Source organism: Eufriesea mexicana, unplaced genomic scaffold, assembly GCF_001483705.2.
Source record: "Eufriesea mexicana isolate 0111107269 unplaced genomic scaffold, ASM148370v2 scaffold4744748174, whole genome shotgun sequence".
Classification (NCBI taxonomy): Eukaryota; Metazoa; Arthropoda; class Insecta; order Hymenoptera; family Apidae; genus Eufriesea; species Eufriesea mexicana.
Genome location: NW_016907937.1, coordinates 213,863 through 239,354, shown reverse-complemented (window position 1 = coordinate 239,354; position 25,492 = coordinate 213,863). Strand labels below are relative to the sequence as shown.

General features: G+C 39.7%; 1 protein-coding gene across 1 annotated transcript in view; it reads right to left on the bottom strand.

Moving 5' to 3' along the window:
* Nucleotides 1-25,492, bottom strand: part of Stg-1 (stargazin related protein STG-1) — a 52,116-nt gene that overhangs the window by 13,032 nt on the left and 13,592 nt on the right. Inside the window, exon 2 of the mRNA XM_017898255.1 lies at nt 8,437-8,766. Coding sequence (XP_017753744.1) covers nt 8,437-8,766 — 330 coding nt within the window. The remainder of the gene's footprint in view (nt 1-8,436; nt 8,767-25,492) is intronic.

Below are 25,492 nucleotides of genomic sequence, written 5' to 3'. Positions count from 1 at the left end.
AACGCGGCCGTGTTTCCATCGTATTTACTTTCGGTAATTATCATTAAATCGAAACTATTACACGTTTCGAAGCGGAAAAAGGCGGCGTCGCGGCGTCCGCCGACGATTACAGGCACGCGGTATTGACCGGAATGTAAATCCATTTCCCATTACGGCATTTCGAGCAAATGTCGAGCTGGCCTGTCCGACTATCAAAGCGTTTCTCAAAATCATTGGCGAGAGAATGCAAAGCGTTTCGGGGCTTTTATAGTTGCGCGGCGGGCCTGGGAAAGCGGAGAACGGGGAATTGGGTTGGCAGGCGTGGAACAGTCATTTCCGGTTCGCGCCGGAAGTCGGCCGTATTGCCTCCCTTCGACAGTTCGGAATCGATATTCCAGGCCCGTTGCCGTTCGTTCCCACTGACAGTGGTATAACAGAAATAATAACTCGACGTCGGTGTACACCGCGACGCAACCATGCGCTGCGGTCACTGTTCCAGCCGAGGGGTGGCGACCGGAAACGCGCACCCCTTTGCCAACATCTCATTTCGGTAATCTCCCCTTTCTTCGGGGCACGCGTTCCAACGCTTCCTCTGGCAAAGGGAAAATTCCAAAATTTTCCGTGGCAAAGTACAATACGTAGTTAATAGTTGCTAGGTAATAATTATCTACCCTGCTGTTTCGTGATTCAAAGCCGGGTAATTTGGCGAAAATACCGTGGGGATAATAAGAAGTTTCGCTAACGAAGAGTCAAAGTTGTTTGACTTTCAGAGTTTTACTTTTCTTTTTCTCCTCTTTTCGTTTTTAGCATCAGGGAATTTCTCTTGGGTTTCAGAGTAGGTAATTTTCTTTGATAAAATCGCGCTGATATTTATTCGAAGCATTACCGCGTTGGAATTAAATATTGAACGTGATAATTATTAATATAGCGAATATCGCGAGATAATACAAATTATTAATTGAAAAAGTGGAGTGACGTTTCTGAACTCACGAGGATAATCGAGAATATCGTTATCGATTGCGGCGTGCAGGTTTTTCGAATTACCCTGTAGGGTCTTCGTTTCATTGCATTAGCATTATCGCAGTGCTACGTAGAGCTCTTTGTTCTTTAAACAAATTTGCACACGAGCAAGATATAATTCGCTCGGTTTAAATTCCCCGTATGTACTATGGTAATTGTCGTTCGTTACCTGTTTCAATATATCGCGTGTTTACAAAGAGCGCGGGGGTAGGGACATAATTGTCGGGGATATTTCGCTGAACGGAGTATCGAAATTTCGAATATATAAAATTCGGGAAAGCATAGTCTTCGCGTGAAATATCGAATCTTCGGGCTGATACCTGCGAGTGCCTTGTCCATTTAGAGCCAACCACCGTGTTTCCCGAGGATTATCAAATCTCTGGCAGCCGAGGGCGAAGTGAGCGCGAGCTTCCGGCGAGGGGAAACTTTTTCAATCTACGAGTGTAATTGAAAAGCATATCGTAAGCATTTTAATTAAAAGAATTTTCATTTCTAGAATCGTTCGTGCCGGTGAAAAGACGAGAAAGGAAAGGGGGTGGCGGAACCCTTAGCCTTTCCCGACGCGAGCAACGTTTCGATTTCCTGACGGCCATTTAAAGAAGGAACGAGGATTCGCAGCGAACCACACGAGACCGTGACTGGAGATGAAGTTCACAACGAAATGGGATCATCCAATTTACAACTGCTATGGGAGTAGCAGGTATGTTGCGCGACCGGTTTCCCCGGCGTGACATTATTTAACATCAGCGCGGCTAATTGGAACAAACGGGTCGGGCTACCTGGACATGTTACGAAGACACTACCCTGCCACGATTACTCTATTAAATACCCGGAAGCATTTGTCACGGGACCCGAGTTTTAACGTCACGGCTGGTATTTATACGCGGTCCTCTTGTTCCATACCGACACCCGATTTATCTTTGGTTAATTTAGGGTCGCGTTTATATATCATTTACGAGAAGAATTTTCGTCCATGTAATACGCGATATTGAAGCGATATTAAAGTACAACGAACGAAAGTAGGTCCAAACTAGACGAAATAAATAAATATTCTAATACTCGGTTAAATTCGAACATCCTTGGGAGCAGCAGTTGAATTCTTGCGAGATTTCATTTTACTTAACACTAGATTTACGGAACCCGTCAATCTGACGGAAGGGTTGCTCCAGTTATACGATGGTAACAGATTTAGTTAACTTATATTAAGACTGTGAATATAATATATAATTGTTTTTAAATTAAACTAATCGTTAAAGAAAAAGGCACGAGGTTTCCTTTACCTATGTCAATTTGACAGGTGTCCTTAGAAATAGGTATACAGATAGCGTCCCTAAACCTAGTGTTAATTTTTATTTCAAGTGATACTGGTCAAAGTAGGCCCAAACTAGACGAAATAAATAAATATAGCAATACTCGGTTAAATTCGAACATCCTTGCGAGCAGCAGTTGAATTCTTGCGAGATTCCATTTTGCTTAATTTTTATTTCAAGCGATACTTGTCAAACGGGATATAAATCTGACTAATTTAGATTATAATAATTAAGTTCCCATAGACAGCAGAATGATACGCAATAGGATAATAAAATGGCGAGATAAAAATGGCAGAAAATGAAATTTATCGGATCAACTGTATCAGGTTTTCGCTGAGCTAGAGACACTGAATACTGACAGAAGATCGGGAATTTGGTTGAATTATATAAAGCTTGCGCGTCGTCGGAAATCAATGGAACGAACAAGGATCTAATCCAAGGCGGACAAGCTGTCTATGTTAAAAATCCGCGAATACTCGAGCAACTGCATGTCAAAGAGCGTAAAGCAACTTCAGCCGGGGGCAGAATCCAGCCAAAGTTTGATCGCTTTAACAAGGAAGTAATGATAAACGCGCTGGCAACTGTGTTAAGTACAGGAGAACAAAAAGACTTGGCTGACTTTCGCAACAAGTTGGCAAAATTGTGTACCGAAGCGTAACGAAGGTTCTAAGATTAACAGAATTTACGGGACGAGATGCATCATAAATCCTTGCTGCAGGCTTCCGAAGGAAAGCGCGCTGCAGTATTAAGCGCGTCACGAAGACGTCGGAGCCGCGTTAATTTCAATGTTTCTTGAAAGATCCTTGCTTCTTTCTCCAAACTAAACGTTCGTTAATTACGTCGTGTCATCGTTCGTACCATGCTCGAGTGATCCTTTCAGGTTCCTATGGTATCGTGGATGATAGGATTCGCGAATCGGTCTCGGATCTAAATCGAAAAAGGGAAACAAAGTGGTGCTCGCTAAATCGGCTAGGTTTTATGCTTTTATACGATTTTCTATCTCTCTGCTTCTCGGTTCCTGTCGTGGCCCACGAAATTCGAGTCCCTTCGACCGAGATAAGAAGTTATCCGGTAGTTGGATGAGGACGAAGCTGCCTCATTGGTAGTTCTATTTCTTCTCCTGCTCTGGCTGCTTTTCCTCTCTTTTTTCTTCATCTGCTGGCATAGCCAGGGGGCATCGTTCCTTGGTAGGCGTGGAACTGCTTGGAGTCCGAGTGATGGCGGCGGCAGAAGGAGAGCGGTTTCCGGTGCCCTCGGTAACGAGTCATTTCCGACCCACTGTACTCGTCTCCTTCAGACCAGCTCCTCATCCCATACCGACATTCCTATCGAGAGAGACTGGACCGGAATCACAGAACGCTTCGCGAATATTACCGGTTAAATGCTTTCAGCCCTCGCCTTCGCTGAAGGGGAAATCTCGGTTGGCTGGGGAGTGGATAAAGAACAGGATAAGGAGCGTTTTGCGCTCGGAATCAACGATGATTCATTCCTGTTTCACGGTAAATATCGTATCGCATCGATGAAGTTTGCTTGACTTTCCATATCCGCTAAAATAGGGAAGGATATTGAATAACAACTCGTTCGTATTGAATTTATTCCGTAGATTGCAAGCTCGAGCATGAAATCGGTCGGTGATTTAACGATAAGGTGATTTCGGGATGAAATTAAGTCGAAAACTATGGGAAGTATCTTAATTCTAGATGTGACATTCAGTTAGACGCGCTGGAATAAATTTATTCACGAAGAGGAGCAAAATCCTGTTAAATCGTTTCGTCTATAACGTTGTGCGAGACTCGTAAGGAAATCGGACCAAACACGAGTGTCGCGCGTAAGAGGTGTGGTACAATGCAAATGCAATTCAATGCAAGCAATACGGAACAAACTCGTGGTTAATGTTCGTCGATGTCCTTCCGTCTCGGTTACGTGTTATTCCTCCACGCGTTTGGACCAAGTGACTCAACGTGTGACAGATTTTCCTGTTCGTCGTGCCACGCCCCATTGGAACTTCGACAGCTTTGGAACGAGAGTTTGGTTAGTAATTTTTATGTCACATCCTTACAATTTTTTCACTGTTCCGAGAAAAATTTTGGGTAGGTGATAAGAGTGGTCTTTGACCGATTATAGAGGATCGGTTTGAAGCACATTTTGTTTTGTCAAGAAAATTAAATAGTAATTTACATAGCTAGAAAAATAGCAATTCAGACGTGCTTCTACAATATTCAATGGTTATTTTCATTTCGTTCGCACAAAATGGCTCTATATATGACAAATTCTGTTGATCATTGCACGCGTCATTGGAACTTAAATCGTAAGGCTAGGGGTTGATGTGTTAAACCAATGTGGCCTGTAACCTATATTTTACTCCAACGGTTTCTTAAAGTTTGTCCTGTTCAACTTCTAAAACTCTGCAAATTCGCGACGTTGGGGTTAGTTGTGTATGAATCCTGTCGTTGGTATATTGGCCATTATGATAAAGATAAGCCGTTAAGGTGGGTCAAAGAATATTTCCCTTGACTGTCTAAAACATTCAACATAATCGAAGAAAGTAACGAGGTATAATAACGGATAACGATGCAAGATTGCACAGCTATGCAGCGGTAAGATTAAAATAAATTGTTCTTATCGAGCAAGATAAGAAACGGTGTTTCATTGTGCCACGGCACACGTAAAGTATATATCTAACTCTGTCTCGTTCCATTGCGAGATAGCAAAGCGGAATGGCAAAGGCAGACCGCTTTGCGGGTATTATGAGTTAAATGCCATTCCGTTGTCTTCCTCGCTGGAGGAAAAGCTCTTGCAACAGCGAACAGAAGATCTTGAAAAGCTTGCAATCAGTAGTCAAAGGTACCTCTGAATAGTTCCAACCTAGTGGATTCTTCTGGCATTTCACCATGGTTAACGAGATTATTATCATATTATGCATGGGAATATATTTTCCCTCGTAATATCATTGTAACGGTAGAACGATAATATCAGGGATCGAACGGTATTTAATTAATCAACGACGACGTAATAACATAATAATGCCGGTACATTCGTGGGGAATTGCGAACTATGGTGGCGGAATATTTCGCCGGTATCACGACACAGTTTAGACATTAATATTCAAAGGTTGGAGCACGTAGACCTACGTGTCTAGCAATGCAGCTAAGGCTGGACCTTATGCGTGTAGCTGTTCAGAAGGTTGCAACTATGAAAGTTAACGGAGCAAACTATGAAAAGATTTATAATTTTCATGCATAGGAAATGACAGGAACGACCGTGAATTACTCAAGAACTCGAAAGGATCAGAAGAGTATATAAGAATCGAGAACTTCTTGTCATGTATAAATCGAGGATTTTTATTCCGTGTATTATTTCTCCCTGTCACTCGTAGACTCGTTGACAGTGTAAAGCATGTTTGAATGCCTCTCGTTATATTAAATAGGTAATAAAAGTAAAACTTCCATGAATATTTAGAAGCCAACAGCCACGACAGACAAATACCAGTAGAAACAGACGGCAGTGGCCGGCCATAAGAGCGCTACGCACTAAACTCTAGCTATAACGTTACTCCAGGGATCTCGTAAGTCCTGTTGGTTAAGTATTCAAGAAAAGTTCACGAACGGCTATGCAAAGCAGCTGGAACTGCGAAATGGAAGGCGATATCTCGAATCGTCGAAATGAAAAATCTACTTTTTAAGTGCTCGAGTTAGTCTTTGAATTTATTCACCCAACGCTCCCTCCCTGAAGAGTCATTGCGAAAAATCTATTTTAAATCGCGATTAATTCCTCTCCCCTTTTTGTTTATATCAAATTCGAAGAATTTACGATCCACGCGATGAATGCAACAGTTTAGCGTGTTTATTTTCGATGTTACAAATGGTTCATAGATTTAGCGTTGAAAAGCGAATCCACGGTGAGATAACTGTATTTAGATAAAAATATCTCGACAGGGACGTTTGTTCCCGTGGCATTTATTGCTTTGGAAATGGCGTGGATCGATCGTATCTCCGAAAGATTATTACCGAAAAATGGAAAATAAAGTAACGGAATTGCCAAAAAACCGGACGCTGCTGTTCATCTGAATTAAATGCTCCGTAGATGCGATGAGAAGTTTCATCTTCTGTTTTATCTTTTTACCCTCGCTCGAGTGTATTTTCAAACTTTTAATTCAGTTTACGACGGGATCTAATTGAAAGGTTGCAAAATCGTTTACCTGGTTACGCCAGATTTTAACGCAGTTTCAACTTTAATTCGATCTGTTACCTGTAGTTTTGAAAATATCGATATTTGATTTTACCGCGACGTAGTGTGCGAAACGAACAGTCAGTTCACGTAGAGTAACGCCGAGAAAAGCCCACAGGACATTCGGAGTGTTCGTGGACAGGTAGAAAAGTTTGGAATACGTGGTTCCCAAGGGGAACAGAATTCAGAAGTTAATTCCTGCGTCAAGGAAGTGTGAACGTTTGAAGATTAAATACACATTCCGCTAATTACCACCATGCATCGTGTCTTTATAACTTCGGTCATTTGTTTAAATATCTTATTAATTAATCACGCGATTTTGCTCTCGGGGAGCGAGGTGTAAATTTACGAGGTCCTCGTAAACGCAGGACAGTAACGTAGCATTAACGTTCGGATAAATTAAATGAAAGCCGAATTCGTGAAATTTACATATTACAAATACACTCTCCTTTGAAGCGGAATCTTCGTGAATTCTTTAATCGTAGGTTGAATTTCTGGGAAGAAAGGTTTCACTTTTCCAGTGGAAATCCTTTCGCGGAAGTTAAGAAGGTTCGCAGGAGTACGGATTACAAGAAACTTGAGGCGTTCGTGTTACAAAAGTGGCTTAATTTTCCTCCGAAGAAGCAACCTAATTCTCGATGTTTCGAGAAAATTAGTTTGCTCTAAAAACTTGGACTTAAGGACTATCGAACGTTTTATTTCGCTGTATGTTTTATATTTATTTCGTTACAAATGCATTTCCTTTGGATTACCATGAGATTAGCCCCTGAAACCATTCTTTTTGCGACGTCAGTTGCGTTTCTTGTAAGTTGTATCAGCTATTCCTTTGGAATTGTTCGTTTCATATACTAAGGAACTGCGGATGTATATACCACGGCTTTTATCCTTTGATACGGCTCAGAGCTTAGCAGAAAAAAAGGAAAAAAATTGGGAGGACGCCGAATTAGATTCTCTTAAATACGATTACGTTGATCGGGATACGTTCAAAGAAGGCCCTAAACAATTTTCCGGCGATTCGTTTTACCAGGGATTTTTTTCAATTTCCGTTATCGTTTCCCGCTGTCGTATCTATTGCTACATCGCTCGGAACACGACGCGAAGAGTCTATAAGCGGATCGGTTGTTACAAGATCGCGAATTCTGCGGAAGTGCTGGGTAATGCCTTTTCATGGCATTGAGGTTGACTTAAAAAGGCTCAAAGAATAAGAAGGCAATCGGAACAGGATGCAAACTCGTTATCCTATTACATGGCAGGAAGATGAACGATAAAACCTATCCCGTTATAATTTATACGCTTTGACAGGATTTGCCTTGTCAGAATTTCCACGGAGATTTCTATAGAATCGCACGGTAAACGTTTCCTAACGTTCCCCTTTTCCCCCCATGTTCGATGGTGTAGCAGAAGTTTTCATTCACACGTCTACCTGACCTATCCCAGGTTACGGGGTGGTGGTCAATGGCGGATGCTGAGTCAACGTTTCCTCCACTGCTACTACTACCCTCGCTATTATTACAGATTTTTCCAAATGTCCGCTGTCATTCATCTTGTGGAACCTGGAATATCACGTCGCGACAGTCTGTTAATGTATTTTCCAAATCTACCGCGGTTCTAGCTTCGGATGAAACGTTACCGCGAATAAGTCGCAAATATTTTCGTTAAAAATAATTCCTATAGCGATTGAAATATAGAAGACTGTCAGTGTAAATTATCAAGAAATTGAGAAACGAAAGGTTCGAAGGGAAAAGCGACGAAAAATTCATTTCACTGAGAACTGGGAAGAATATTAGATAAATTCTCAGGGGATGCCTGGCGAGAAGTTCGATACAATCGATGTCTTTGCAATTTTATTTCGACGCAATTTTATTTCAAACCACCCCGAAACTATTATCTACATACTTACTTATAGCGACGCAAACTCTCCACAAACCACTGTAGGTAACTTTGCTGTCAGGTTCTACAGAAGCATTCGATGAAGTTTTCGGTAGTTTCTCTTCCGTCAGAAGCCACTCTCCAGTACTGATAGCAACGGTGACGACTACCAACGATAGCATTGCAGAAAGACCGGAAGCAATACCAAGACCACCACCACCGGCGTTATTGGCGTTAGTATCAACTACAACACTGCCACCAGATGCACCCGTAACAACACCCCCAGCACCAGCACTTGAAGAACCGGCACCGCCGAGGTTGTCGCAGCACCAACAACAACAAGACATCACCACGTGCCTCCCTTTTTCATGGGGGCATCCCAGCACGCGTGATCAAGAGCTTTATAGTCAATTTCGTCCCGATATTTCGATTCTTAAATTACACGCGTGGCTTTAATAATTTAGATATTTATTTACTTATTTCCAGGATTTATCTTGGTAGTTTCACGACGATCTCAATCTCGAAATAAAAATCTCCTGGGTTCTTCGGTTAACGATGAAGAGCTTTATAATAAATTTCGTGCCGATATTTCGATTTCTTCCCTTAAATTACACGCGTGGTTTTAATAATTTAGATATTTATTTATTTATTTATTTCCAGGATTTATCTTGCTGGTTTTACGACGATCTTAATCTCGAAATAAAAATCTCCTGGGTTCTTCGGTTAACGATGAAGAGCTTTATAGTCAATTTCGTACCGATATTTCGATTTCTTCCTTTAAATTGCACGCGTGGTTTTAATAATTTAAATAGTTCCCTTCGATTAGAAGATAGATGTATTTATTTTTAGGATTTATTTTGGTAAATTCACGACGATCCTAATCTTAACATAAATATCTCCTGAGTTCTTTAATTAAATTTGTACAAATGTGACGATCACAGTATCGCGTTTCAGCGATTCGATAAATTCCTCTGGCATCTTCCGTTCGAAGTCGTCCCGGAAGAAAATGTTTTGCTTCACGATCAGTGACGATCGTTGATTTAAGATACTCGTGAATCGGCAGGTCCAGCCGGTTTTGACGGAGATACGAATTATTGTTCTTTCCTCTATTTCAAGGTTCCCCTTTACATCGTTATTTTCAAAGTTACGAGGGAAAGTTCGAAACGAAGCCGATATTGGAAATCGGTTGCTACCGGATTCGTCCGTTAACACTCTTCATCGATAATGCAGTGGAAGTAACGGCAATAACTTATTTCTAGCCAAGTCCCCTGACATGAACGTACGATCGACTTTTCTTCCCTTGTCACTTCCTCTTCTTCCCTTATTCCAAAAGATCCGAAAACCTGATCTCTGCAGGTCTAGGGAATTATCCTAGGTTCTAAGATCGGCTACGAGACTTATTCGAATAATAAATTCGACGAAAAATTTGAGGAAGTAAATTATCCTGAAATTGGCCAAACTCGTGTTATTTCCTTCGTCGGGTCATACCATCATCTCGTAGTCGTATCGTGACTTTCAAGCCTTGAAATTAATTATTTTCGGAGTCAAAGCAATGGCAATTGACGTTGACTTGTAATTTTTCGTCCCATGGAAGTTTGACGTTATGGTTTCACTTATGGTTACGATGAATAACGACGAATAACGACGAATAACGATGAATAGCTGTGCCCTGAATTCGAAGTATTGCGGTTTGGGTTACGAGTCTCTGTCAAAGAGTATTCTTCGTTTATTACAAAGACTTTGGTGGCCGTATCCCAAATAGGTTTAAGGAAGTCTTGGAGACCGCTCCACGGAGGATCGTACACCCTTCGGCCTCCACTCAAACTTGCGAGTTTGCAGTTTCCAGTGCGAAGTTCGTCAAGGTGCCCGCCAGTCGTCCTTCCCCGAACTCTGGAACAGAAAGGGTCGGTCCGGGCTAAGATTTACGAGCTACGTGTGAAGCTGTTGAACGAAACATTTCTAGAATTTAAGACGTATTACCGAAATTCATAAATCTTTCAGGATAGCGATAGCTGCTTACGAAGTCTGACGTTCGAGTCAAACTTGGTTGCTTTATCGAATGAAGTTCAACGTCGCGAAAAATGCGCGAGATACGCGAGCAGAAGTTGCACGGTACACGTTTCCCTATTTCTAGTTTATTATTCAGACAGGGTGATTTTGGCATCTCGAGATTCTAAAATAACATACTTAAAATAAAATAATCGCGATGAACGGAAAATTCGAAGGCTGCTTCCAAATCGGTTCTCGCTATGCATAATAATGCGCAATTTTAATTTCCGTGCAATAGGTTATTATTTCACGTTGATTTAAGAAAGAATTATGGATTATGCCATCCACGGATAATACGGTTACCGAATTTTTAAATTAAAAATTTCATCGAAATCTTGTTCAATTTTTGCAACCCCCATTGAATGGACCTCTGGTTAATAGAATCTTTTTCAAACATCGTGTTCATATTTCGCCACATTTTGGCTGCAATATCGTTCAGGTTAAATCCATATAAAAATACCGTATTCTTTATTAAACAACCGTGAAAAATAATTCAATAAAATGATCAAGAGTACCAATATTTTATTTTGTTTCGTAAAACCTGTAATATAATTTTTATAAATATTAGTATCGTTGATCGTCATCAATTATTTCATTTGTCAATTCCACGTGACACAATGTGATATAACTGTTCACTTCAAAGGAGATTAAATCTATCGTACGGTATCTCGTAAACAACGAAACAGAGGATACGGATGATTAAGCAAAAGCTTCGATCAGAACCCAGGTGGAAACGTGAAGAACCCGGTGACAGAGGCCGCAAGATAGTCAAGTGTCAAAGCCTCGTTGGATTATCATGCCCTCTCGAGTTAGTCGACTCGGCAATGCTGAAGGATCCTCAACCAGGCATATTCTAGCCCCCGAGCAAGAAAAAGGTGGACGAGGATGGCGCAAAGGGGCGGAAGGAAAGAGGCCAGTCTCCCTTACGCATCTTGTTAATCCTTTAATCGTAATTGAATCGACGTTTCGGTCTTGCTGGGGCTACGAACAGAAATTGAACTTTTAAGCCGGCACTGGTATAAATTCCATGGGGTTCCTATTAGCGTAATCCGTGAACTCGCCACGGTGAGCCCCGCGGAAGGCCCTCAGGGTCGCGACTTTTCATCAGGCGTTACCGTTCTTCCACTTTTTAACCCGGTCTCTTATCCCGCGAGGATTATCGTAGCTCAGACGAGCGTAGACGGGGTCCTTCGATTCGAGTGCGCCGGGAAATGGTCGAAACAAAAGAGAGAACTTTGGAATTAGCGTATATACACCGGAAATCGAGCATCTGGGATCTCTAATGATCGTTTGCGGTTCAACCTCTCGAGGCATGGATCTCTCGAGGGCAAAGGATGTTCTGAGAAAACAACGTTGACTCTCGAGGAATCGTGGAACGAACGAGTTACAAGAGGTTTCAGGGAAATTTAATTAACGAGATCCGATATCATAATTATTTAATACCGAATGGAGTACAGGTATACAAGCATTGTCAATGGGCTGGACTACGAGAGTAGTCTAAGTCATACATATTTTGTTAAGTTGCAGAAATTCTTCCATTCTTTACTATTTTTCCAAAATTATTTTTCTTCGCGCTATCACGCTATCTTTATAATATAATTCTCTGTGTGAAGTGTAAATTTTTTAGTAAATTCGTCAGTGTTATTTACATCACTGTGATGTAATGTATGGTATTTATTATTCCGTCGAATTTATTCGTACGAGAGACTGATAATAATTAAGGTAAAACAAAAATTCTACGGTTGTATGTCATTCGATATTTAATATGAAATTACAACAAATTGCAATTTGTTGTTTTCGAATGTAATATTTTCCCGAAAGCGAAATTAATTTTCGAGGGATCATAAAATGAACGAGTCGTAGGAGATGGAATAGAAGTTTAATTCGCGTCTATGTGTATCAACTCGTATCGATTTACACAATTCCTCTTATCCTGCTGTGAAGTTATAGCAAGAAAGCTCTGACATGGTACGTCCTCGTATTAGAAAATTTTAGAACGCGAAGAATTAACCCTTTGCACTCGAGAGGTGAGCTTCAGTCACCATTTCATAAAATTTGGAAGATCGATATTAATTAACCCTTTGCACTCGACGACTTCTTCGTTACAGAGAAATAGTAATTCGAAGACTTTCTATCATAGAGTCGACGATATTTTTAAAATGAGAAATCATATGCAAATTAAGACATAGAATTATTTTTCTTCGATATTCCACACATCGTCAGGTAATTTTAAATTTGATATATTAATTAACCTCGATCTTTAGAATCTGATTAAATGGCGACTGAGAGTTACCTCTCGAGTGCAAAGGGTTAACATATCAAATTTAATATAATATAACAGTGTGCGAGGTATCGAAATTAAATAAATCTACAATTCTATATAATATAATTCTTTATTTACTACTCAGAAAAGTATCATCAGTTTTTTAGTAGAGAATCTTTGAATTCCTACTCTTTTCTAACCAAAAAATCGTCGAGTGCAAAGGGTTAACACCTCCCTCTCGAGCGACAACTCTTCACGAGCAAATTATAGAGGCTTCGCTTTAAATTGAATTAATAAACTGGCGTAACTTAATATTCCCCTGAAAGTCGGTCGAATTTAAATGAAATCGTCATTTTCTTCCCTCCACCCTTGTTTCTCGACGAGTCTACGTTCAGACGATCCTTTCGTCAAGCGTTTAATTGAAAGCGATGGAGCCACACCTGCCTTACCTCGCGCTTGTTGAGCCCTAGCTGCATCCCCGCGGATATAACGCATAGACGACGAAATTCCGCCATTCGGATGGAAACGCGCGCGTCTCCGTGTAATTTCGTTTTAGAATTATTTGGTCCTGGGAAAACTTCCAAAGTAGCGTTCGCAGGTGCGGCTCGAGGCGATGTTCAGTTACGCGGCTGCCTGCTCACGGGGTGCGAATGCACGTTGCGGTTTTATCGGGATATCGCGTTCCAGGGCCGGGGTAATAGAAGTTCTGGCCTGGTTGCAACCGTTCCAACGTCGCAACATGTGACTTCTAGTTTCTACTTTTCGAGTGGGTGCTTGACAGTTGAGTGACTCTTCCAACTTGCGAGGGTTGTTGCTAAGTCTCAGTTGCAAAACTTGATTGCGAAGTTCTCGTAAGGAGATATCAAGAGACTAGACGCTCAGCCACTCGATCTTCTTTCGCCATTTACGCTGTGTAATTCGATTATTGCTCGGTCCTACTGTTAATCGCGCGAGCAGACACGCGACGAGAGCCGAGAGGATAATCGGGATGAAAATTAACATTTGCTTGCCTGTCACATGGAGCATTCGGAGCGATTGTATTCGCGATTGCATTTTACGATGACGGAAACAAAGGGATTCTTTGTCGGATTATAAACTTTTGGGGATGAATGAGGGCAAATGCAGCGTTAGAGTAACATAATGAAATACGCGGGCCATTAATAAAACTGTTATCGCGTTGAGTGAAATCGCGAGGCTAGGAAATGGCGACTCAACAGGTGATTAAAATATTAACGTGATTTCGTAGCGTAGTGGCCCCTGTAAAAAGTATTAATTACGATAATATAGATCGACCTATTTGCAACCATTCCTCTTCACGCGCGGCCAATTTTGAATATGAATTTTATTAATTTCTCGCGCGAAGTTGTTAATTTTACCGTAATATCGTTCATTGATCTGAATTTTACGGTTGTCTTCGAATATTATTTGCACGGTGGCGTTAAAGGAGCACGATAACAAGGAATTTTGAACACGAGTTTCGCTAATATCCAATGTTAATGTCAATTTCACGATCGTCCTCGAATATCAATTGCATAATCGAAGGTACAAACAGAGGGAGAAGAAACAGAGATAAACAACGGAGAGAATTTGAAGCAAATTTAGAATTTCGCGTTTACAATATTGTAGGATTTACGAAGACAAACGTGTTTCTCGCATCACGTTGCCTTGTTTTATTTTCGCTACGTGTTACCGTGAAAAAGAGAAACGTGGCACTCCATCTCGAACAACGAAATATAGGAAACGTGAGACTTTCTTGGTGTATAAAATTTGCTTCTATTTAACGACATACCAGAAACCGAAGAATCCCTCGTAATTTCACTCGGGAAGAAAATTCCTTGGACACGTGTCATCGAATAAAATACACGAGATTGCCTTTAAATAGAACGATCGAGAGGCGATCGGTCAATTGGATCGGTAATGTATATAAATCCGTTGAAACTTGCTGTTGTTAGAATTTATCAGATCTACCTTGGAAAGTTCTTTGCAAAGCAAACTATCCTATTCGAGTTTCGCGCAACCTACTTTGCCGAAGAACATTTGGCCACACTGTAAGAAGCTCCTGTACCGTAATGCATCACGGGAATGATTCAACTTCTTAATCTCGGCCGTTTGAGATGCAAATGCATCTTCTTTGCTCTCGTCACGTAGTTTCAAGCGATCTTTCTCGAGCTGTTCTTTCGCGAGGATCACTCGCGAGTTAGAAATTGGCAAGATTCGTAAAGGAAAATCAACTTCCACGAGGGAAGATTCTCGTTCGCGCGTCAACGAACGCGTTTCTCCGCCATTCCTCCGCGAAGCGTCGCATTGGAAATGCGACAAGAGAGGAGAGAAAATTTCCAAATATACTCCGTGTTGCGAAATAACAACGCGAAGTAAAAACACGAAATTAATATTAAACGAATGTCATAAAACTACATCGGAAACATTTATTCAGTCGTTGTAATGACTTTTGAGTTACGGGAAATGATTGACGTTTAATTCCGTTTATTCGGTATATGTAGGTGTATACAACAACGCGAAAGGGGAATATTTTACTGGCTGCTCGACGGTCTATTTTTCCACGAGAAACTGGTTCGAATCGATCGTAGTGCTTTGCAGAAAAGCTTCGTTAAGTACGGATAATGAAGCAACGATGAGGCGGAACTGCGCCAAGCGCAGGCAGGGCTGCTCACTCGCGAAGCTTGCGGCTAAAGAACAAGTAATCGTGCAGGCGGTATCATTGCAATCACGTCATTCGAATCTAATTGGAATTGGTTTTCCCATTACTCATTACGGTTACTGAAACAAGGCTACCGTCAGCCGGAAGAACGTTTTTGAGGTCGGTTGTTCCACCAACCTACCACTCCTATTTCTTTTCCCTGCTTTTTTACCCAACTCGCACGTTTTCCATTCGTTTTAAAATAAAACGTTTATTTGGAATTTTCGCGTGAATTGTAATTCGGGAGAATGGAGCATAAATACGTTCGTGTGAGTTAAATATATTAAAGGATATTAAATAATTGTCGGGATAATTAATGCTGAACGAAGATCGAAGTGCGTCGGTAAATTAACGTTTATGATAATATCGTTTGTTAAATGTCGTCGATAAAATAATCATCACACGAAGATCGTTTCGTTAATTTTAATTTGCGAGGAACGCGAATCCAAGTTGTTTCGAGCCAGGAAAATATTTGCACATTTATCCTCTCGAAACAATTTTTCCATTTCTGCCTTTCGCGCGAGACTAAATTCAATCGAAACTTTAGACCTTCGTCGAATAATACACCTATTAGCTCATGAATAAGAATGGAGGGTAAAAGTTTCGATGAGGATGGTTAGGGCAAAGTACGAACAAGGAAGATAATCAAAGTGAAAATGTAGATAACAAGAATCGAAGATAAACTCAAACGAATGTTCTTTCGTCAAAGCGCGACAGTTTGACTTTAGCATTCAAATTAAATTTCTTTGCGTCACTTTATCACGGGACGGGGACACGGCAGGGGAACGGCATTCCGTAAATTTCCGTAGAAAGATAGTCGTGAACTGCGCTTGGATTAAGTAACGCACGAATGAAGCTAAGGGAACGAAATAATTTAGACGAAGCTGGAACGAATCTCGGTTTCGTTGGCAGAACGTTCCAAGGAACCTAACTCAAACCAGGTTCGTTAAAGATGATTGTAATTTTAATCAAGGATTCCGGTATACTGCACGCGCGATAATTAAAATATAAAATGGTAAACCGTGTATAATACATGGAACGAGTGGTTCCTCGGGGAAATTTTAACCCAGCGTTAAATTTCTCGGAGAAACATTCGATCAACGAACTTACCTAACTTAGGATCGACGAAACGACCGGTAAATGAAGAAACGAAAGAAGAAAATCTTCAAAGAAAATGAAATAGAGAAAATATCAAAATATCGATTACATGTATAATCACGAAAAAGCGTTTAGAAAGATAAAACTGATTTAAATCAACCGATCCCCTGATCAGCATCGTGGAAAGTGTAATAATAAGAATCCATAAATTACAATTTCGCAGTTTTATGAGGAATCTCGTCATAATCAAATTCGCAACGCCGAAATTTTAATTCAGCGTTAAATTTTTCATCGAAATATTCGATCATCAAATTTACCAGGATCTACGAAACGACTGGTAAATGAAGAAACGAAAGAAGAAAATCTTCGAAGAAAATATAACGAAAAAAAATATTCAAATATCGATTACATGTACAATCCAGTAAGGTAAAAGTGATTTAAATCAACGATTTCTTGGCCAGCATCGTGGAAAATGTAATAATAAAAATCCATAAATTACAATTTCGCAGTTTTATGAGGAATCTCGTCATAATCAAATTCGCAATGCCGAAATTTTAATTCAGCGTTAAATTTTTCATCGAAATATTCGATCATCAAATTTACCAGGATCGACGAAACGACTGGTAAATAAAGAAACGAAAGAAGAAAATCTTCGAAGAAAATATAACGAAAAAAAATATTCAAATATCGATTACATATACAATCCAGTAAGGTAAAAGTGATTTAAATCAACGATTCCTTGGCCAGCATCGTAGAAAATGTAATAATAAAAATCCATATATTACAATTTCGTAGTTTTATAAGGAATGTCGTCATAATCAAATTCGCAACGCCGAAATTTTAATTCAGCGTTAAACTTCTCAGCGAAATATTCGATCAACTTACCAGAATCGGTGAATCGAAAGATCTTCAAAGAAAATGGAACGAGACAAGATATCACAATATCGATTACACGTATAATCGCGAAAAAGCGTCGAATAAGATGAAAGTGATTTAAATCAATCGATCCTTTGGCCAGCATCGTGGAAAGTGCAATAATAAAATTCCATAAATTACAATTTGACAGTTTTTTAAGGAATCTCGTCATAATTATTCGCAACGTCGAAATTTTGATGCGAAAATTAGGGCACGGTCGTTTGAGCTTCAACGGGTTGAATGTTCGCGAGCAGCATCGCGGAGGATCGAAGAAATCCCGATCTGTTTTTCAAACTGAGCGCTCCACGAGGGTATAGATTCCGCGTGAAATATGTAGCCATTTAAACCTGTCCAGGAACACGCAATTAAAACGCAATTTCCTGTACTATACTTTCAAACTTTACGTGGCGCGAAAAAGTTCTGGCCGGGGGATGGATTTTATATCCATTAAAACGCCCCGCGTCCACCACTGGGCCCAGTGAGAGTAATTCGCTCTTTTTATTCCATAATACGCCGTATAATATTTCGTATTTTAGGTTTCAGAACCGCGCGTCCTATCCTTCCCGGCTAGGTTTTAATTAATCGGATTATAAGTAGCGTCAGCGAAATTGATTTTTGCTAAAAGAAGCTGAAAGCGCCCGTCCTTTTCACCTGGAGGCCATTGACTGCCAGCTCTTGCCACTTTTCCGTGAACTGTCACAAAGACTAAAAGCGATTCCGCCTGATCTTTTCATCCCCTCTCCTTTATCTCTATTTTCTCAAGACGAATAATCCTTGATATTACTAGTAAAATGGTTTTAACTAGGAAACAACATGCACAACTGGGGGTGGTATATGATATTCGTGGTGTCTATATTCGATGTACCAAGTCACCAGTTTGCAATTGATCTCACGAAAAGTTTATTTATTCATTTATTTATTTATACGGGATTAACCCATCCTAAAATAAAATTTGGAAGATCGATATTAATTAATATATCAAATTTAACGTAATGTAACAGCATGCGAGGTATCGAAATCAAATAATTCTACGATTCTATTATTATACAATTCTTTAATTACTGCTCAAAAAGGTGTCGTTAGTTTTTTAATAGAGAACCTTTGAATATTTACTCTTCTCTTGCCAAAAAATCGTCGAGTGCAAATAAAAAAGTTATGAGAATAAAAATAAAAATATACAAATATACAAACAGACGAGATGTGTATAAATATAAGAAAAAAGAATTTTTACAGAGAGATACGATTTATAGAGTGAAGAGATTGGCTGAATAAATCTAGTAGTAGGATGAGTGTTGTTAGTATTAATAATCATTCCATTAATACCTGAGTGGTATTCGCTTTGACACACAGATGGTTAAATTAACTGTAATTTAATCAAGCTTCGAATAAAAGTCGATAATAGAATCTGGGTTTATTTTTCCGATGATCTAGACAGAAATTAGCGCATCGAATGATCGAGCTTCGGCTTTAATTTAATTTCAAAGATATGAACGCGCATATCTGAAATGGTTTGTTTTCATTCCTACGTCGTTTATTTCATTTTGCCGCAGACACGTTCCGTTTTTACATCACACCTCCAATATCGGTTTTATTGGCAATTCGAATTTGTCAGCAGAGCGCATAGCGTCGCTTTATCCTCTAATAGTCAAATTCATAAATAATAACTGACGAATTTCTTGTGTGAAGGGTTAGCGCGTAAATCTTCTTTGATCTAAAACAGGAACATTGATTATTTAGGTCGGCGAAAAGTTAGCGCTGCGTTTCAATGTTCTATTTATTATCGGTATACTTTTATCTCGAGCATTTAATTGACAAGAAAGTCCCGTTTTTACGCCATTTTACTTCTACTTGGCCGAGTGCTTTGCGTTTTACTTTTCCCCGCTTTTTCTTATTCGTTTTAATGAAAAATGTCGGGAATACGGCACGATGCCAGGCTCTTGCTTCATGGTCGATCGTTCCGTGCAGCTGAGCTACAACGTGGCTCTCAAATATTTTAAAGACGCTTTTCAATATCGTCAGATCGGCATTGGTATTATGATTCCGCGATCAAAGGAGCCGGACTGCGATTGATTCAACGGGGAAAAAGGAACCCCCGATTTGTCGAATCTCGAAACGGCGCCATGCGAAAAGTAATAACCACGTCGACCTAATAAACGTTTAAAAATCACCGGGTCAGTTCACCGATACTTTATAACTGCAGATTAAGTAAGTACAAAGTCCATAACTCTTGCCGCGGGAGTTACTTGTATTTATTAAGGATCGGAAAATTATCGTGCTCACTATTTCACGATCGTAACACTTTTATGGATCCATATTTTCGGCACGGCTTTTGTATTCAGGTGATATTTTTGGTCGTCGAAAGATTCTGTAGGCGACCCGACAGGCGTTGAGGTCAACCCCCGAGGGTTGGCGTCCCTACCATTTATAATCATGTGTGTCCCCACACGGAGAATTTCTGCGAGAGAGGAGAGGCTGGAAATTTATCGAGACCCCTGTAAGACAAGAAAACGACCCGAGTAAACTTTCTTCCGTGGAAAGTTATTTAAAAAAATGTCCCAACCCCCGTAGAAACGGGTCCGCGACATTAATAATAGAAAACTAATTTCGGGGCACGTTGAAACGCGTAAACCACGTCGCGAAATCTTTTTATTATAAATTTTTATCTTCCGAATAAGCCAATGACAAGACGAAACTCACCCTTTCGCGTATTATTTATAAAATTCCAGTTGCAAGACAGAGAGTATAGTTTCACGAACGTTTAGGCGTAAACTTTATTATCGTTCGCAGGAAAATTGTCTGGAATCGCTATTTCACTGAAAAGTTATTTAAAAAAATGTTTCAACCCCCATAGAAACGGATTCGCGACATTAATAATAGAAAACTAATTTCGGGGTACGTTGAAATGCGTAAACCACGTCACGAAATCTTTTTATCATAAATTCCTCCCTCTCCGTATTTTTCCTTATTTTCCGAATAAGTCAATGACAAGACGAAACTCACCCTTTCGCGTATTATTTGTAAAATTCCAGTTGCAAGACGGAGAGTATAGTTTCACGAACGTTTAGGCGTAAACTTTATTATCGTTCGCAGGAAAATTGTCTGGAATCGTTATTTCACTGTCGTAAGTGCGACAGTTTTGTTGCAAGATGTACAGAGCAGGGCTCTGGGACATATAGCGTGACTCGCAGAGGGATGCAATCATCCGTCTTACTATTTTTACCCCGTTGCAGTAACTCCGTTTTTGTTGCCTCATAAGCAATGCAGTTTGGTAAAACCGTGGACGAGAAGTTGAAAACACGTTTTCTTTCAAGAACAAAGGCAAGATCAAAGGGAGGAAATTTATCACGTCGCCTCGTAATTTGTCAAGCAACTTTTGACAGTGGGAAAAGTCCTCGTCACCCTCGTGTTCTTTTTATGGAAACAGGAAAAAGGGGAGGAAAAAATAATTAGGAACTTAGGATTCGATTAAGATACGCGTTCGGTTTATCCTTGTTATCGTTGTTGATCGAATTAAAGTCGATGGTTCGTTAGCGGCGTCCCGGTGAAATCCTTGATCCGATAAATTTTTGTAGAAAATTGTTTCATGCATGGCATAATTATCCAGCCGTTGCCGCAGTTTATCGCTGGTTCTTTCAAGCAGTTTCTGCTCGATGGTTTCCATACTCGAACACCGCGTTGGTTGACAAGAGTCGCTGTGCAGATGGTGACGTATTATGAGCGCACCCAAGGGACCAATACATTTTGCCTTCCATAATTGTACACTTTCGCGTATGAAAAATCTAAAGTGCAGGAATAATTTCAACGTAAATTGCTTTTCCCTCGCAAACAACGCTTTCCTTTTGATGAGAAATATGATTTATAAGCACGTGGGTCCTTTAACGCTTTCTGGAACAACGAAACGAGCAATCGCTGTCGACCTAAATAAAAAAGAGATATCTTACGGAATAAGGTTATTTCTGGCATCGTTGGAAGACGCTGAAACGATGAAGATAAAATAAAGACGGTAAATATGAACGTGCACATCGATGTTCCGTATACGTGGAACGCGGAGCGAGGCGAATCGCGTGGATGAAGATTAGCTCGGAAAATTTCAGATACCCGTGGCGATATTTCAAAAATCAAGCTTTCTCAGTTGCAACGGAGTTTGTATTCTTCGATGTAGCAAAGGCCGTCTGCATTCAAGTAGCTCGTTTGGTCGTCGAAAGGTTCTCGAGTTTGAGGCTGGTTCCTAAGGGCCAACATTCTCGGCACTGATAATCATGCTCCTGCACGTACGGAGTTCTATGCGATGGCAAAGAAACGAAAAACTTTCTGAATGGTCCGGTTTGAAGGACTTTTGCCAAACAATGTAACAACTGCGAGTTCCGCGAAAGTTAACGAGTGCAATTACATCGAATGAAACACTGCAGACTTCTTGGTCGATAATTCATTCCTATGAAGATAGCCTGTAGCGAAATGTCTGTCGTAAATAATGCTAGATTTCTACTCGAAGTTTCTGTGAAAATTTCTCCAGTGTTATCTCAGTTTTATCCAAATTTTATTAAAACTTTATCCGAATTTATTTAGAACCTCGTCTAAATTTGATCCATATTTTGCCTCGTGGCTTTTACTCACATCGAGGTATTTCAACGACGTTTCTCCCAGCCGATAGAAAAATCAACATTCGAATTGCTAGAACCAATTCCGATAAGCCGAGGAATTCAGAAAGCGTGGAAATTGGCGTCGCAATTTTTATCCGAATACAGATGCAACGTCGTAATACTCGTTGCATTCACCCTGCGACTAAACCGTTCAAACACTTCTAGGAATGGCTAACTGCTACTACCTACCCCCATGGAACGCTCCTAAAGGACCTCGCAAATCACGAAATCATCGTGAAGAATAATCGCGTGTGTAGTCCTTTTTTCACGCTGAAAAAAGGGATCGCGTGGTGAGGCAGTGTTTCGTTGGTAGGACGAAGAAATGGTGGAAGAGTCGTGGTTTCGTTCATGGGTCATGAATTGTAAAGCGTCGCTGTTTATATTCAGACATTCGAGCCGGCGTGACCACGGCATTTCGTGCCAGCTTCCGGAAAGCGATATAAAGAGGAAGGCGAAGCGACGACGTTAAAAAGGATCACCGGGCCTTGCTCAGGAGGAATCCAGCATTTTAATAAATTGAAATTCAACTGCGAAACGAAGGTGGACGACGTGGTTTACGTGGACAAGGGGTGGCTATGGGGTGGTTCAAAAATTCCGATGTACAGAGGCAGGGTATCTGAGGTTTTAGTTCAAACTTTCCCATACTCGTGTACCTATATATCTTTCTTCTTTCATTATTGGATAAATCAAGTATAATTATGGTATTGTAACTTATACGTGTGTAAAGATATCATATAATAATTTATATACACAGGATGTCATTTGAAATTTCTCACTCAATTAGTTCCTAAACTATAGTTCGTTTTAAAACACGTTTCAAGGGAATTTTCAACCCTGTTTCAAGGGGTAGATATTATGATGTCGTAAATTTTTCTTAGGTAGACGTGCTTCTAAAATTTCAAGGTGAGATCGGTTTTTTCTAATGGTATTGTATATTTATTTTTACATAAGTAGGTAGTGCACTTCATAACAAATTCATTGGCCTATTATATTTTGGTGTTTCATGGTCGTTCGGGGTGCTATCAAAGTATAGTTTAGTTTAGGGAATAATTAAATACGAAAAATATTAAATTATTATATATACACACATGTAGGTTAAAATACCATTGTTCTACTAGGTTCATTTAGTAATTAAAGTAGAAAGGTATATAGGTACACGTGTAATAATATTAATAATAATATTAACCTTTACGTGTCTAAAGATATATAATAATTTATATACACAGGGTATCTCATTCGAAATTTCTCATTCAATTAGCTCCTAAACTATAGTTCGTTTTGAAACACGTTTCGAAGGAATTTTATATTATTTCAAGAAGTAGATATTATAAAGTCATAAATTTTTCCTAGGTAGACGTACTTCTAAAATTTCAAAGTGATATCGGTTTTTTCTAATGAAATTGTATATTTATTTTCATATGAATAGATAAAGTACTTCAGGGTAAATTCATTGGCCTATTATATTCTGATCTTCGATGGTCGTTCGAGGTCCTATCAAAGTATAGTTTAGGAAATAATTGAGTGCCAAACTTGTAATGGGACACTCTGTATATGTAAATTATTATATGAAAAATATTAAATTACTATATATACACACATGTAGGTAAAAATACCATGGTTCTACTAGATTTATTTAGTAATTAAAGTAGAAATGTATATAGGTACACGCGTGTGGGATAGTTACAACAAAAAATTCATTTAGCCAGCCTGTGAAAGCAGAGGCTGGTTCTTGTATTCCTCCATCATTAGACAGCTTTATTAGACACTCCGTGTGGGCAAATGTAGATTCGTAAATTAAAAAATGTGTTTTGCTATGTACATCCGAGATGCGGCTTGTTAAAGCAGCTGGGAAAGCTTTAGTTTCCGCTCACGTAATCATGCTATTTCGAGTAGAATCCTTATTCGAGCGTTTTCATCGGCAGAGTGCAACTGACCCAATGATCTAGATGGACGCGGGAAGATCTGACCGGGGGGACGATATTCAGCAGCCTTTGTTGGCGAGTTTAAAATCTAAGGACCGAAAGTTTTATGATGTTGTTCGTTGCCCGTCAGATTATTTTGCGTAACAATAGAGATTAATATCCGTAGGTCGCGCGGCGGTATTCCGTGGGATATTTTCCACGTTCAGTTACATTCTACTTGCATTATCTCGTACTGCCTCGTTAAATGCGGCATTATTCCACCTTGCTTTTATTAACTATATCGAGAAATTTAATATGTAACTAGGTAGGCAGCGATTATTTTCGAGTGACGGGTCGTTTTATCAACTCGTCGTTTTACACAACCACAGTTGCGGTGTTGTTATGGTCGCACGCGAGAATTATTCGTTATTGCAAAATTCATGGCAATTCTCTGGAGAATTATTTCCCGCAATGGAAGGAAAATCTATCGTGTAATACGATGATTGTTGCGACGGCAATAATACATAGAAGACCTGCCTAACCGTCCTTCTTCAGGATTAATAAATTATAAATCAAAGACAAGGACTATGGACAGCAATACTTGGGCTAGACCCAACAGACGGGACCCACGTGCGACTGACCCACCAAAACTCTAAACAGACATACCCATAAATTTTAAAACTAAACAATACCAAAGGGAAACTTCTCTGACAGTTTCCCTCTTTTAAACCAAGTCCTTCCAAAACTCCTTGTCCCATCAAAAACTCTATTTTCTATTTTTCCTCCACCTACAACCTCCACCAATCACCGCAAAGCTTGACTACACAAGACAAACGATAGTTAGAAGTCAAAGACGAAACATTAAATGGTTTTTGGAAGTCAGACAGAACACATTGAGATGGTAGCTGTGAGGCAAAACGAGAAATCGAAGACGTGAGATGGAAGACAAAACGTAAAACGGCAAAAGACGATATACCAAACACACACACACATCATACTGTGCTAATGGTTACATAGATTTTTAAATATATGTGTTGGGATAAGTGGAGCAAGTACGCATGGGATGGAAATATCTAATGAATTCAGATTATTATGATAAATGAGTATACGTCTAATGATTGAGGTGTTGTGTGAATTGTGTATGTCAATGTAATATATGAAAGAAGAAAGAAAAAAAGGAGAGTGATTTGGCATACCTCAGTTGCAATTGAGTTTTAATAGTGAGAAGACGTGATTGTGATAAATTAATTATATTTCAACCTAATATTTGTGTTTGATAATCTTTGTAATTAAATAAATAATTTTTCTTATTGTTATTAAATTTCATCCACCACTAACACAAACAACTCATCAAATCGTGTAATAAAGTGTGTATACAAGGCAAACTACGCCTTATTGCACAGTATCCCGTAAAGATTTAGCATACTGAGAAGAAGGCATGAATAATTAACCAACGTGCCTTCGCCACGCTGCAATGATAATTATTTTCAAATCGATGCTTATTCGAATTAAATTAAAATTAC